This window comes from Natator depressus, chromosome 7, assembly GCF_965152275.1.
Source record: "Natator depressus isolate rNatDep1 chromosome 7, rNatDep2.hap1, whole genome shotgun sequence".
NCBI lineage: Eukaryota > Metazoa > Chordata > Testudines > Cheloniidae > Natator > Natator depressus.
Genome location: NC_134240.1, coordinates 121,280,560 through 121,296,515, shown reverse-complemented (window position 1 = coordinate 121,296,515; position 15,956 = coordinate 121,280,560). Strand labels below are relative to the sequence as shown.

Here is a 15,956-nt window from a genome sequence, read left to right as displayed (position 1 = left end):
ACATTTTAAGCACTTCCCATAGAGTTCTTCAAACACAAAATTATAGTAAAGCCCTGTGATTTACAATAGTCTATCCTGGTACTGACTTCACCAGGAATATATAGATGCAGGCAGGCATTAAAGTTTAAAAGAGGGATTTTGATGCAGCATACTTAATCCACGCTTTCCCCCAATACGGGATACTAAAGTTGCCATTAGAGGCACTGCAAAAAGACTGATATTATATAAGACCTATGTTAAAAATATTTGGAACCTCAATCTTATGTATCTATTAAAATTAAGTTATTTTAAAGCTTTTTAAAAAACAAATTGTTAACTAGAAATTCTAGTGAATGAAACTTCCTTCCTTCTTGACATTATTTAAAGCTTTAAAAAAATGTCCTGGGACTACCAGAATTAAATTGGATGAGTTTAGCCCTAGGTTATGCAAAGGACTGAAATACTGTCTCTTCCCTTGAGACCATGCAGTACCACAAGTAGCCATTAGATAGCAGCACAGTACATATGATCTGTCATGTCTCCCACTACCTTCCTGCTCCCCAAGGCTTCAGCTCTGCTCATTTCAACACACACACACACACACACACACAATAGCTGATTGTAATTCAATTAGTGCAGTCTGCAACTCCAGAAAAGAGTAATTCAATTAGTGCATTGTGGAGCTCTACAATACCTCTAAGCAGATGTTCACAATCCTCAAGAACTGGAGCTAGCTTTAAAAATACCTGTATCCCTTCAATGTGGCACTACGTATGCCATTTGTCAAAACAGCTTTATACACCTTTCTGACTTCTAACAGGGGAGGGAAGAAAATCCAGGCTTGGCTGGCAGAACAGTTTTTTGTTTTTTTTTTTTAAACTGATCAACAAACCAATGCTGCTACACTAGACCTCACCACTCTGCTTACCAGGAACAGCACCGGGTTTGACACAGTAACACGAGATCATTAATGCAGAGTTGAAGCAGTGGCAGCTTAGTGGTGACAATGCATTTTTATGCTAATGATCGCACTGATTGTTGTATGCTGGGGCGAACAGTTGAATGGTGTAGGCTCTGTTGTACCACTCTTTTTGCTACTTAGGGCTTGTCTACACATAAATGGCTGCAGCTGCACTGCTGTAGCGCTTCAGTGAAGACACTACCTACGCTGACGGGAGGGTTCTCCCAGAGGCATAGGTAATCCACTCTCCCCAAGAGGCAGTATGCCACTGGAGCTGCCGCCATAATGACCGAATGGGAGACTGTGCCCGCTGTGGCGGAGACCCCCGACATCAAGCTCTTCGGGAAATGGAGCACGGATGACGTTCAGATCAAGGACATCTCCCTTCAGGATTACACAGCAGTCAAGGAGAAGTACGCCAAGTACCTGCCCCACAGCTACGCAGCCAAGCGCTTCTGCAAGGCCCAGTGCCCCATCGTGGAGTGCCTCACCAACTCCATGATGATGCATGGCCGCAACAACGGCAAGAAGTTCATGACCGTGCGCATCATCAAGCATGCCTTTGAGATCATCCACCTGCTCACTGGGGAGAAACCCCTGCAGGTCCTGGTCAACGACATCATCAACAGTGGGCCCAGGATGGACTTGACCCGCATCGGCTGTGCCGGCACTGTCCGGAGACAGGCCGTGGATGTGTCCCCGCTGTGCCATGTCAACCAGGCCATCTGGCTGCTGTGCACTGGGGCCTGCGAGGCCGCCTTCTGCAACATCAAGACCATCGCTGAGTGCCTGGCCGACAAACTCATCAACGCTGCCAAGGGCGGCTCCAACTCCTACGTTATCAAGGACGAGCTGGAGCGTGTGGCCAAATCAAACCATTAAAGCCATGGGAACTGCCCCAATAAACTCTGTGATTCCACTCGCTGTCTACACCAGGGGTTAGGTCAGTTTAACTGCGTCACTCATGGGTATGGATTTTTCACAGCTCCGAGAGATGTAGTTATACTGATCTAATTTCCTTGGGCTAGTCGACACTGGCAACACTGAAGAGCTGCTGCGGCAGTGCTTTAACGTGGCTTGTGTGGTTGCAGAGCTCCATAAAAACCCACCTCCACGAAGGCGCGGCTCCCAGCGCTGGAGCACTCTCTACGCTGGCGCTTTATAGTGCTGACACTTGCTGCACTGGGGGCGGGGGGTGGGGTGTTCTTTCACATCCCTGAGTGAGAAAGTTGCAGTGCTGTAAATGGCCAGTGTAGACAAGCCCCTAGTGTAGACCAGGCCTTCAGCTGGAGAGCTGAAACATATATTTATATTTTCAAAAGTTACAAATGTTAGACATTTAGGTGGAAAAGAAACAGCTTTCCAGTTATTAAATTGTAATTCACTCTTGTAATAGCATTTTTAACAGAGAAAGCCACACCACTTACTCATCCACTGCCATGTTTGGAACGTTTCCTTTGCAATCACACAGACCAGAAACAATTTTTTTTAAATGGAAGCTTAGATCCTAGAGCACAATTCTGCAGCAGAGAGTGGATTCTGTAGTAGATTCCCCAGCCATGGAATGACAGAGAACATGGAGCACTGGTTCTGAGGATCTAAAGAACCGGCTAGATGGCAAGGTCACTAAAGCAACAGGGTGATAAGTAGGTTCTCTCATATTTTTTGTTGTGTGCACTGCTCTATAGAACTGTATCTGTTTACCAAAGCTCAACAACACACAGACACACACAGCTAGACTAGCGCTGCAGCATCCTTCCATTTAAAAATCACAGACTAGGGTGCACACGCATCTCACTCCACTGGACTTTGGACTCCTGAACCTCTAACTCTGTCACACCACTAAATATCGAGCAGTTAATTTGGTTGCAGTTCTCTCATTTCTCTTATTCCCTTTCATGCATTTAATTGCTATTGCTTTCAATCTTATCAACAGGGCCCTACCAAATTAAGGGTCCATTTTGGTCAATTTCATGGTCATAGGATTTAAAAATCATAAATTTCATGATTTCAGCTATTTAAATCTGAAATTTCACAGTGTTGTAATTGTAAGGGTCCTGTCCCAAAAAAGAGTCAGGGCGGGGGTCGCAAGGTTACTGTAGGGGGGTTTGTGGTACTGCTACCCTTACTTATGTGCTGCTGCGGGCGGTGGTGCTGCCTTCAGAGCTGGGCAGCTGGAGAGCTACGGCTGCTGGCCGGGAGCCCAGCTCCAAAGGCAGAGCCACCGCCCGCAGCAGCACAGAAGTAAGGATGGCCTGGTCTGGTATCGCGACCCTTACTTCTGCGCTGCGGCCTGTAGAGCTGGGCCCTCGGTCAGCAGCCGCCGCTCTCCAGATGCCCAGCTCTGAAGGCAGTGCAGAAGTAAGAGTGGCAATACCCCAACCCCCCTAAAATAACCTGAACCCCCGCCCCGAAACTCCTTTTTGGGTCAGGTCCCCCAATTTGAGAAACACTGGTCTCCCCCTGTGAAATCTGTATAGTATAAAGTAAAAGCACACAAAAGACCAGATTTCACGGGGGGAAACCAGATTTCACGGTTCGTGACGCATTCTTCATGGCCATGAATTTGGTAGGGCCCTGCTTATCAATGAGCCGGGGTGAAGGAAGCAGGAGGAGTAGACTCTGAACATCTCATATAAGAAACTTTGCTTAAAAATCCAAGCGTCACATTGTGGCAGTTCAATATTTCATAGCCAATACAAGGAACTGCAACACTGCAACTTTAAATCTTTGCCTCCTCTGTCAGTCTCTCTCCCTCTCATTGTAATGCCAAAGGGAACAGCAATCAGAGTGGAGATGTTCAACGTGATAGAGGTCAGGACACCGGTGGATCAACGTACCAGAAACACGACCTTGTTTATTTTTTTCCCCAGTATTATTGTTTACAGGGTGCTTTGCTCATGTACCTTGTGGTTCTTAGCTAAAAGATGAAATTACAGCCCAGGATGAAGCGCTCAGGCACACATCCAATTTGTGTTTCCATCTCAGAAAACAAAAAGCTTCTGAGGCCCTCGGGCTGCCATTCAAACTTGGAGAGGCTGACATTTTTAACAGCATGAACCAGAGACTGGCAGAGGGAATGATCTAATGCATTTCTGACTTGTCAATCAAAAATCTCACCTCTGCTGTCTTGTAAACAGTTGGGGGCCACCTAACTACATTCATAAACAGGGGTGAGCCTGCCACCAGCTGGGGGGTGCCGGAGCCACATGCTCTGGATCTAAGTCACCAAAATTATGATTCACTTTTATAATCTCACTGTAAATAGCTTGCAGGCACATTTCACAGGGCCACTGGAACAGAACCAGAGCAGGAAATGCAAAGCAGGAGTCGGTCAAGTGCAGCTATTTCTCTGTGCCGATGGAATCTCTTGACCAGGCAGTGTATTTCACCTCCAGTTAGACACAAAAACTATCATACTAATAATTGCTCTTTTCAGTGCTGAATAATTCATTTAGACAAATTGTAAGAGACATCTGCACCCAATACAATGACTGGAAAGCATGCACAGCTTGCTTTGTAGGGGTTACTTACCTTAAGGCCATCAATAATATTGTCATTATACCCTCTCATATTTATATATACACAGTAATTTTCAGTAATGAAAAACTCAACTTTTTGAACAAAACCTGTGAATAGTCCGAAGGAAACTTGCTTTGAAATTTACAAAGAAGCTGAACATCGGATATAAATTACTGACAATGCCCCTCTTAAGAAAAATCACTTCATATATATCAATATCAGCCATGGTGAAAAGTGGCAAGCAAGCAAAAAACCAAACCAAACCAAACCAAAACAGCTGCCCCTTTCTCTTTGCTGCCTGTGTGTACCGGGTTGTGGCCCATGCATCTCAATCATCCCATATCTTTATCCCTCACATTTCTCCAAAAAATGGCCTCTATCAGAAGAGAAGGTGCACATATGCCATCAGCAACTTAACCCTGTCCGATCTGCTAACGTTAAAATTACTCTCGCGTATACTTCATTCTAAGGGCTTTGCCCAATCAAAAGACAGCACCCTCTGTCATCAATAAGGTGGTCACACTAATTTGCACAAAACTGCACAGATCACAACCACCTTCATCTTTACTAAGGAGCTACAGCCTGTGGAAGTGACGTTCTGTGTGAATTGCTTCATGCTCAAGTACTCGATTCAACCTGCCACAACTATAGCAGATTGTGGGAATTTATATGAAATACTCTGTAAAGCAGTCTAGAAAGACTACAGTGTCTCAATCCTCCCCTTCACCCAACAGGATGCTTCTGACTCTACCATGGGGAATCTAACCCTTCTCTGTTTTCTATGCTACCCATCACCACACTACTGGATCTCAGAACTGGCAGCCTACAACTGACAGTGCTGCTCCTGGCTTTATTTTGTTTTGTCTTCTTTTTGAGCACCCAAAATTTTGCCAGGCACCTTACAACAAAGACATGGTCCCTGCCCCAAAGAGTTTACAGTCTATATCTGATGTGGCACTTGTGTGGAAATCTTCTGCCACGGACTTATTGTGTGAGCTTGGGTAAGTCATTTAAACTCACTGCTCAGTTTCCTCACCTGTACAGTGGGAATAATCACACTTGCCCACCTTTGTGAAGCACTTGGAGATCTACAGATGACCATCACTAGATGTGTGCTAAATCCTATTACCACCAAACGTCTGTTACCCAAATAATAAGGAAGAAGACCCAGACTACTTTAACTTTTTACACATTCAGACCTTGCAACCTTGGATGTCTTGAGACACATTCCATTTTCACTGCACTCTTGTGTTTTAACACCAAGTTTAATTGTAAGTCATGGTTCACAGTCAGGTAGGGCTCTTAAATATGACATATGCTGATTTCTGAATTTGCATCCTTCCTTTTCCGGCAAGTATTTTATGATAGGGGAAGTAAACAATTTTATTCAAAGTGAAAAATTTCACTAGAATATAAATACACCTTCTGGTGTGTGTCCTGGAAACTTAAAAATATTCAGTTTCAGAGACAACTCTGCATGTGACTATTTTTATTATGAAGAACATCTACATGTAAACAGGATTTCTGTTGCTTAGGAGGGTCACGGTGGGCTAAAATTTGCCATCAGTTTGGAATGGCATGTTCTTCATGAACATTAAAGGCCTGATGGCAGTTTTGGTCTTAAGAGTAGGGGATCAGTCATTTTGTCATCCTATGCTAAAATTTCGTCTTCATCTCCTACCCGCACTGCTATGCAGCATGTTATGTACCAGTTTGCTGTTGCTCTCCACCAAGAGCTGGTTGCTTTTCACTTATATGGTCAATCATGGTTTGTGAGCACATTGGGATCTTCTGAGATAAGAGGCACTAGAGAAATATATCGCTCCTGCTGCTTAATCCCCCACGCAAAGTCAGAACTCCAGTTTTGACGTTGCTGCTCCCTGTTGTGATGTCACAAAGCATTGTCAAATTGAATCGAGGGCCTGTAAGAGCCTGTTCTCAAACAAATGTTTCTGATCGTAAAACAAACATAGGAAGAGAAACTTGGATGTCATCTGACATAACAAGAGAATTCTCTAACTCGAATATTTGCCAACGCTTCCCATGAGGTGTCAGCAGGTTGTTAGCTGAACTATTCAGGAAGTGCCTGTTCTGCCATTTCTGTCTGAGCATCTCATGGCAAAGCATGTAAATAACTAGACAAATTCAGCAGTGACTAAGTGGCATTCCAGATGGCATCTTCTTTCTTGCCACAAGCAAAGAAAATTGATATTCTTCTCCAGTTACTTCAAGCTTGCTTTAAAAAAAAAAAAAAAAGTAGCTTAATATGAGAAAATTTGCTGGGCTACAAAAACAGATCTTAAAATGCTACACTGAAAATTCTTATAGCACCAAAAAAGGTGGAAATATCTCTCGATATCCTAGTCACTGACGTGTTACAACCCCACACCCACTCAGATTACTGCAACAAAATAGACAGCAACCTAAGGAAGAAATCTCATCAGACCTTGCAAGCTAATAAAGGTCAAAGTCTATTCAAAAACTGATTGGGATAAAGACAAATGCAAATGCTGCAGAAACTGGTGCTGGATGTTCAAAGTTTCTCCCCTCAGTTAGTACAGAATCAATGCCCCAGCATGGGTACTGTGCTGCTAGAGAGGTGTTTCGGATGGCATGTGAGGCAGAGTTCCCCATCACTCATGGTCATTAAATAGCCTCAGAAATTTCTCACAGGAGTTGAGTGTAGCTAAATCCCAAATTCTCACTGTACTTTCAAATGGATATGGTATTCATCATCACTTCCAGTCCTGAACTGTTTGTTCCTTTTCAGAGTAGCAGCCATGTTCCTGTTATACAGTTGATTTGTTCAGCTTCAGATGGGGATACAATTTGTTAGTGGTGAAATGATTCTTGAATATCAGTAGTTTGTAAAGTGCTTTGGGGTATCCTGAGATAAAAGGTACTATATAAATGTATGATTTTTCTAAAAACAGAAGTATATATTGTGCTATCGGAAACAGATCAAGAAGAAAGAGGGGTACCGGTTTCCATATGCAAACTGCACCGCACACACTATCGGGGCTTGCCCTTAAAGCAGAGCTTACACATGTCAGATATTTATTCCTCAACACAAACCCAAAAAGAGGCCCATCTGATTCAGTCAAATTATGCAAATCAGGATTAGAAGTAGGAATCTAAATACTGCCCGTGTCTCCAGAGTCCTCTTAGAAGGATAGAAAAGCTCTCTTCCCCTCCCCCACTGAAAGCTCTGCAACAAGCTTGCTTCAGCCAAGGAGGGCTGACAGGACACCTTCCAGAGTCCATCAATGCTAGTGCTAGGTCAGCTAGAAGGGTTGCTGCAGAATGATGTAAGACACTTAAGCCGCCCCTGGGACTGAGAGCATCTCTTCACAGCACTCCCTCGTCCTGCCAATCCTGGGAGCAGGAAACCAGATCCAAAGGAAAATGCAGGTTTCTGGCACGCCATCTCTTGAAGGCAGGTAACTGACTTTTGTCAAAATGATTCACAACTTGAGGGGCATACTGGATCAGTGATTGCTCTTCGATTCCCAGAGGCTGCTGGGGAAAAGCCCCAGTGGCCAACATCTGCCTAGGATAACAGACGGCAGCTATTCCTCTCTAGTATGCACCTTGAAGCAATCATTCATGCCATTGAGCCTCCAAGGCTTGATTTGCAAGGCTCTACCCCTGAAGTACCGCAGAAGCCTCAGCTAGTGCAGAAACAGTTATCAACTTCCAGTAGTGCCCAGAACAAAGACAACACCTGCGTAGCTCAATCTGCACTGCCTCCATGTTCATGTCTAGCTGTAATTCAAGGTGTTGGCAATGATTTTGAAGCCCTGAATGGTCTGGGATGTGGTTATTCAAGAATTGCCTCTCACTCTATACTCCAAATTGACACAATTAAGATCGGGTGGGACAGGCTTGCTATCAGAACTGAAGATTTGAATACTCCATGTCTAGCAGTAGACCCTTTCCCATCCTTGGAATTATTTCCCTTGAGAGCTCAGAGTCAAAATCTACCAAACTTCAGAGCACAGAGCAAAATCCATTTGCTTTGTGCGGCATCTGATTAACTTTTCTATGTTCTAATTTTCTGTAACTGAAGCTCCTGGGCTGCCATTATTAAATCTAACAAAATAAATACGAACACAGGGCATCAGTTATCAGTGCCACTGCACCCCCCCATTGCAAATTCTTCTAATAGTTTTAAGAAAAATGTTGATAGCAAAATTAAGGCAATTGGCTATACGTAGGCCCAGATCAGAGACTGTGTGATGAATACTGTGTGCGAGTTACACTTGTTAAACTTCAGCTGCATGCTTTTGATAGACCTGAGAAAAAATGGCAAAAAGTTGATGGTACCAGACCACTTCAGGCAAAATGATATTAAAAACAAAGCAATGAAAATGCCCCAGAGTGATACACTCAGAATCTACATGAGATGAGTTTATGACTGTAGGAGTTTTGAATGGCATAAGGAAGCACACAGTTTGAAGCAGAATAAATGGATGTAAGCAAGCAAGAAACAGACATGCACACAGAGAGAGAGAGAGAGAGAGAGAGAGAGAGAGAGAGAAAGAAAGAAAGTACCTGGAAAGCTGTGAGTGCGCCAGTCCCTGGGTTATACAGGCATCGCAGCGAGGGCATGCTGTCCGCCAGGCTGGAGCAGCCCAGCCACAGAGATCTGGGCATAGAGCACTGCAGAGAAAGGACAACTATGAGATGGGACTGTATGAGACAGGATGGCACAGATTACAGGAACTTTGACGGCTTAGCTGAATTGCATCAACACAGTTGCAGCTGGCCTTTAAGACTGAAAGAGCTTCAAGAAACACTACTGATTGATTTGTCTCCTCAGAAACTCTTAGATGACACAGTAGCAAAAAGTGAAAAAAAAGAGGTTATGGTCCAACAAATTAATTATTTAATCAGCTTTTTGCATCAGTTTTCGTCGTACTGCACTAAACAAAGTTATTTCTTTCCAATTAATCAGTTCTCTCCCCCTCCATGCATAGTCACCTCTCAAATATACCACAGAGCGAAAGATTCTGCAAGGTAAGCAGAAAAATGAACGACAAATTCCATCGGATAGTGTCAGGGAAACAGAAAAGATTTTGTGGATTTTGTTCCATGCACCCCCACCCCACCCTTGCACCAGAGTGAGTGGGAAAAGGGGGGGAAGATCCTATGCCCAAGGACAATAACAACTCAGTGACTGTTTGCAAAGGTTTTCTGTTTCTACTTGCTCTGCTATTCATTAACTAAACTACAGTTACCATAGCAAACTGATGATTCACCTTTCCAAATGGATCAAAAACAAAAATAAAAAAAGAGGGGGTCAGCCCATCAAAAAAAGGAAAATAGTAGTCACTGATATTTAAAAAAAGAAAAGGAGTACTTGTGGCACCTTAGAGACTAACCAATTTATTTGAGCATAAGCTTTCGTGAGCTACAGCTCACTTCATCGGATGCATGTGAGCTGTAGCTTATGAAAGCTTATGCTCAAATAAATTTGTTAGTCTCTAAGGTCCACAAGTCCTCCTTTTCTTTTTGCGAATACAGACTAACACGGCTGCTACTCTGAAACCTGATATTTAAAACTATTTCGTTCTGATATCCATAGTTTTTAAATCTTTAGCACGGCAGGTTAAAAATATTACTGGCATTTTGACAGCAACCTTGTTCTAATCAGTTACAGAACTTTTGAGCCTGAACTTGCTGTTTATTGTATCACTGGCATGGTGGTATAATACCAACGCATTTTAAATGGGCAGCTAGTTAGAAACACAGTAGGATATGACAGATTAGTTACATGAAATCTCACACCATTATATTCTTCATCTCCACACCCCCATGCCATATTAAGCCTTTTTTTTTTTTTTTTTTTTTTAAGAAGCAGGGGGATGAGAGAAAATATGAGTGGAAGGGACAGCTGTAACAGTGTGAAATGGCAGCTGCCTTCTGAGCCACTATTTCTCACTGCTCTGGGAGGAGTGGAAAGTCCTGCACTAAATTTAATATGTGGGAGCCATGTGTCCAATCCAGAAATGGGCAGAAAGAGGACAGCCTCCTAAATTCATAATTTGTTACCATATAGTAAACCACACTTGAATTAACCCTATCACCAGTTTACATCATGTCACTTGGGATATTTTGCTCCAATTTATGCTTCCGCTCCAAATAGACACATATTTTTCAAATTCACTGGAGAATTTAACCTAGGAAAAAGTGCTTTTTAAAAGTTTTGGTTACCCTAATATAATCTCACCTCAATTTTATAAATAAATTCTACACTTGATAAAGAATCTAGAATTCAAGAATCTGTATACTTAAAAACACAACCCCCCGTGTGATAGTAAAGTGTCACCTATTTTATTGTCAGGCAAACTTAAGTCGAGAGGGAGCAGGAATTATGGACCAGGTATCACAGCAAGCAATAGAAACCCAAGTCACACTTCTCAGTCTGCTGTTTTAACCTACCAGACAATACTTGAGTATACTGAAGAATTCTAAATCCCAATGCAAAAACACAAAACAAAACCTACTCTTATTATCTATAAAGCTCTTATCATGTCCAGGGAAGTTAAGAGATCAGTGTCACAGAACTCCTTGCAGCTAACCAGGATGTACTTATTTACATGCAAACTAGCGCGTTAATATTGGTCCAGACCTCAGTTATTATTGATCTGTGAGGAAGTACACAACAGAAAATAACCAACTCCTTATGTGACTTTTGAGCCAGTCAGCTAGGATTTTTCTCATGTATGTAACAAGATTTACATTACCACTGGAGTTCTGTTCCTTTTGTTTGTTTTTTTTTAAATCAGCATTTGTCTTTAAAAGAGCAAAGGTTCACACATTGGGGGGAAATGTCATTCCTGTACTTGCTTTCTGCCCATTGAAAGAAACGGAGCCTCTAAATTACAATTGGGGACTGAAAGAAGCTTATTCACAAGCTTGAACAAAAGGCCTCAGGTGTTTCAATAGAAACAGCTTGCGTGTAAATCAGATGAGTGACCCAACAGAACAAGTTCATTTACAGCCTGATCTCTGAAAAACTCAACATCCTCTATCCCCAGCCACCAACCAAGCCGGATGTCAAATACTCACTTCTGTATTGACAGCTCCACCAACAAGGGGCTGGCCTCAGCATTTACTATTTGAAGCTGACTGAAAAACCCTCTCTTGAACCCATGTCAATCTACATCTATATTTATTTATTTTTAAAAGGCACAAGAAGCACTGAATTTTGACTGTAGCCAGATGGGAACCTTGGTATTGCCACAAGGTACTGGTCCTAACCCACAGTAGTTTCTCTGCACATCTAACATTTAATTATACTAATATTTTGGATTTCTGCATACCTGTTGAACCCAAGAGTGCTTTACAAAAATTAATAAGCCTCAACACATGGCAGTTATATCAATTTCATAGAAGGGGAAACTGAGGTGGGGGGAAGGAGACTTGCAGAAGGTCACAAAGCACATCCACAACACAGACAAATAAAAATTAAGTCCTCATTCCCAGTCCTCTGCTTTAAGCACAGGAACATGCTCCACTACTCCAGAATGTAGGAAATGCAGTATCAGATCAGACCAGTGGTCCATTTACTCCACGATCCTCTTTCTCACAGCAGTCAGTACCAACTGCTTCAGAGGAAGGTGTAAGTCATCCCAAAATGGACAGTTACAAACCAACTTTCCCATAAGGGAATTTTCTTCCTCATTCCCAACACTGAGGGTATATCTACACTGCACACTAAGCCCGGGCTCTGACTAAGGTTTGACCCTAAGCCCCACTTCTGTCCACATACAAAACAGTATGACGCAGATCAGCAAACACTCAGGACCGGGTCCTTAGACCCTTCCTCCTAAGAGGGTGGGTCAAGGTCAGAGCCCAAGTCCTGCTGAAACTTCGGTCTAAGCCCTGTCATTTTGGAGTGAGGACGCAGCTCATGCCACAGCCCTGAGTCAGAAGGTCTGCGAGTGCAGTAAGGATGAACTAGCACAGTTGTGGGACCTGGGTCAAGCAACTGTAAACCCAGGGTTACAATGCAGTGTGGACACTGAAATGAGAGTTTGGAAACACCGAGTCCACAAGCACAGGTCCCACAAATCCGGGTTTACAATGCAGTAGACATACCTTTCGTGGTTGGCTTAAATGCAGAAGCATGATGGTTTTTTTATATCTGACATATCACATCTACTATAATTCTGAATGTCCTTTAAATATAAATGTCTAATTCTTTTCTTTTCTTATCTTAATCTTGCTAAACCTTAGATTCAATTATATTTTGTGGTAAAGATAGCCACAGACTAATTAGAAATTGTGTAGAAAACTATTTCCTTTGTTTTAAATTGGCTGCCTTTCAATTTCATTGGACAGCCCCTTGACCTTGTAGTCTATGAAAGGTTAAACAAGAGCACCCAATTTCCCTAGGCCATTCATTATTTTACATACTCCCATCTCATGTGCCTTCCTATTCATCTTCTGTCTAAATGAAACAGTCACAATCTTTTCAATTTCTCCTCAGAGAGGGAATCATTAGGTTTCTTTCTTCTTTTTTTTTTTTTTGGTCTTCTATCTCTGAATAAATACAAGGTAATGCATTTCATTTTCTAGTGGGTTGTCCATTCACCTACCTTCGGTAGGTCCCTCTGAAGATCCTCAGTCGAAGACTGACCTAGATTTTTGTCATCGGTTCACCCTCCACCTTCCTAAATCATGTAACATATTAAAACAAAACCAGTTCTAATACAAATCTCATTGTTAACTTTTGCCATGTTGAAAACTGATGATTTATTTCTGCTCTTTGTCGTCTCTTAGCCAGGTTCTAAATCATGGCAACAACGCTTTACCTTGACAAAGCTATCCTACCTGTTTTATCAAATTTGTTCTCTTCTGGGTCCTTTCAGCATGTGTGTCATGTCAGAGGTTACTAAATATTATTTTATTAAATTCTGTTTGCGATCAGAAATGCATCCCTGCCTGCAAAACCGAATGGTTATTCCTTGGAAAAAAAAAAGCAGATAATTTCCAGAAACACAATGTGTTTTACAAATATAGTGCACACAAAGTGTGTGAAAACTGAAATCTGAATCCACTATTGTAAGAAAAAGTAGGATATAGTAGTTCAAAGATTAGATTTTTGAAAAAGCAAGTTTTGGGGAATTAAAGCTATTAAGAGAGGCAATGGGAAGATATATTATGGCCTTTGTGTAAAGAAGAAGGTTGATGCAACCTAAAAGAGACAACAATTAATGTGCAACAATCTACACTTCAAGTTCACAGTGCAGCATCTCTTGCTATAGTAGGTGTGACCCTTTAGTATAGCTACAATGCCTTACATTTTACAGGACATGTTCAAGATCACTTAGCAAGTCAGTGGCACAGCCAAAAATAGAACCCAGATCGCCTTATTCCAAGTCCTGATTTTTGGTCAGTATAATCTTATATTAGGTTGGGACAGGAGCTGCTTCTCCACATCGAGTTCCGTCTGCAGTCACAGCAGGATTGTTCTCCCGTAGTAGTGTCCAGTGCTTTGTGCAGTTCAGTTTTAAATGATTAAGCAATAGGGCTTCTGCTTCTCTTGGGAAAGTGTAGTCTTACTTCCTACCTCCCAAAACACATACTGGAAGTGTGGAGAGAGAATATGATCACAGCCTACTAAGGTCTGGAAAGTGTAAATGCTAACTGAAGAAAGGAATTGTTCCCACTGGACCAGTGCGCAAAGTAAGTAAGGGGAATGAGATAAGACTGAGCAGAGGGAAATTAAGGCAGAATACCAGGAAAAAAAAAAATCTAACAATGAGTTCTATCTAGAGTAGATGCTGCACTTGTGTCCCAAAGGAAGCGGTGAAAGCTCCATCATTTAAAACTAAGGAAACAAGACCCTGGAGACTTGGCTGCAGGAGAACAATCATGCATGCAATGGCTGGGATTGGACTAGATATAACCAAACACCTCCAGTTTCTGATTCTATGAAATGATGTCACTTTGTAAACAGAATACTGTGGCCTTTTGGCCAGCAGGGAAGCAAGCTCTTCCGGTATAATATTCTTTTTAGAGTATTATTGCTTGTATCCTTTTTAAAAATAAAATGAAGGCAACATGGCTTAGGAGTCTTGACCTGTGTAAGATCAGGACTTGAAGAGCTCTGTGCAAGCTGGAAAAGCTTGTCTCTTTCACCAACAGAAGTTGATCCAATAAAAGATATTATCTTCCCCACTTTGTGTCTCTTAAGGTTATATCAAGCACACACATTGAGGTTAACAGTCACAAGGCCATCAGTTGACAGATTCCGGTGACGACATAATAGACTAAACATGTCATGTGGCCCCGCTTGTGATCTACCAGCAGAGAGAAGCATTTTTTGCCATTGCCAATTATTGTTTTATTGTTTTACGGATCATACACAATAAAAGCATGAGAACACACATATCCATATCCCTTCACTCCTGCTCAACTGTGCCTTTTTGAGCACAATGTCAAAACGGTACAAGTTCCATCACTTTGCCACTTGCACCCAATGTGCGCCTTTCATGTAACCATGGAACTTAGCTCATTTTAGGCAACATATCAGTTACACATCAGCTAGCGTTTACATTATAAACTGCTATTCCCATGGATTTATAACAGCCATAGATATTCACTTTGGCTCAAACTGGATATACCAATTCCAAGCCCAAGAACAGTTTTCATCCCCTCAACCTTTCTCATACCCATTCAACAGCACACACATCCTTGCACCTTTGGATCAAAGAAAAAAATCTGAACATTCGAAGACAGAAAAACAAGGAGTTTCCAGTGCATATTTTGCTCTGTTACAATCCAAAAATAGCCCTGTTAAAAATTAACTGCATTTGGCAAGCAACTGATCATTTATGGAAAAAGAAAACCAACACAGTCCTTTTTAAATATCTGCAAAACACTTAATGAACAGTAAATTCTTCTCCATTAAATTTTGAAATATATAAATATAAATATATATTATACACACACAAACAGTGGATACCAGGCATTCTAAATACATAATTACATGAGTGCGCCTCCCAACTTCCACAGGAGCCATTCCGGTGAATTGTGTAAATAATATGCCTTTAAAAACCCTAATATATAAATATAGATTTACTAGTTGTGGAACAGTTATATATACCCTAGAGATGAGAATACACTTAAAAAAAAAAAACCAAAAACCTGCCTAATTATGAGTTTACCAGAGAGACTAAAAGGGCCCAGAGCAAATTAATACTTTTATAACTTGTCGAGAACGTTGTTTATTTTATTTTTTGTTTGTTTTTGTTTGGAAATAAGAAAAAATGTAAGAAATAACTGGAGGTCTTAATTAAGCCAACAGGAAACACAGAAAATTCACATTTAGTGCCGATGTTCGCTTGCTATTGCAGGATGCTGTGCCTGGAAGTTATTTAAAACAAAAACAAAAAATCAAATAATTCAGACTTGATTAGCTGATGCCTTTTTTGAGGAGCTTTTTTTATTATTTTAAGATCAAACTTCTAAAATGAAAAGA

General features: G+C 41.7%; 2 protein-coding genes across 15 annotated transcripts in view; one reads left to right on the top strand and one right to left on the bottom strand.

The window, feature by feature from the left end:
* The window catches only part of BTRC (beta-transducin repeat containing E3 ubiquitin protein ligase), a 167,215-nt gene that overhangs the window by 106,755 nt on the left and 44,504 nt on the right, over positions 1 to 15,956 (bottom strand). For 7 of the 14 annotated variants that reach the window (XM_074959469.1, XM_074959473.1, XM_074959477.1 and 4 more), the window contains one exon: positions 9,017 to 9,124. The exons of the other annotated variants lie outside the window; for them this stretch is intronic. In XM_074959469.1, coding sequence (XP_074815570.1) covers positions 9,017 to 9,124 — 108 coding nt within the window. The remainder of the gene's footprint in view (positions 1 to 9,016; positions 9,125 to 15,956) is intronic. 14 annotated transcript variants of the gene reach the window in all.
* LOC141991284 (small ribosomal subunit protein uS7-like) lies at positions 1,226 to 1,822 on the top strand. Its single transcript, XM_074959596.1, has one exon. It carries the CDS (start codon positions 1,226 to 1,228, stop codon positions 1,820 to 1,822), a length of 597 nt encoding a protein of 198 aa, XP_074815697.1.

What these genes read in the sequence shown, in the direction of transcription:
- LOC141991284 (XM_074959596.1), top strand. Translation starts at nt 1,226, where the DNA reads ATGACCGAATGGGAGACTGTGCCCGCTGTGGCGGAGACCCCCGACATC.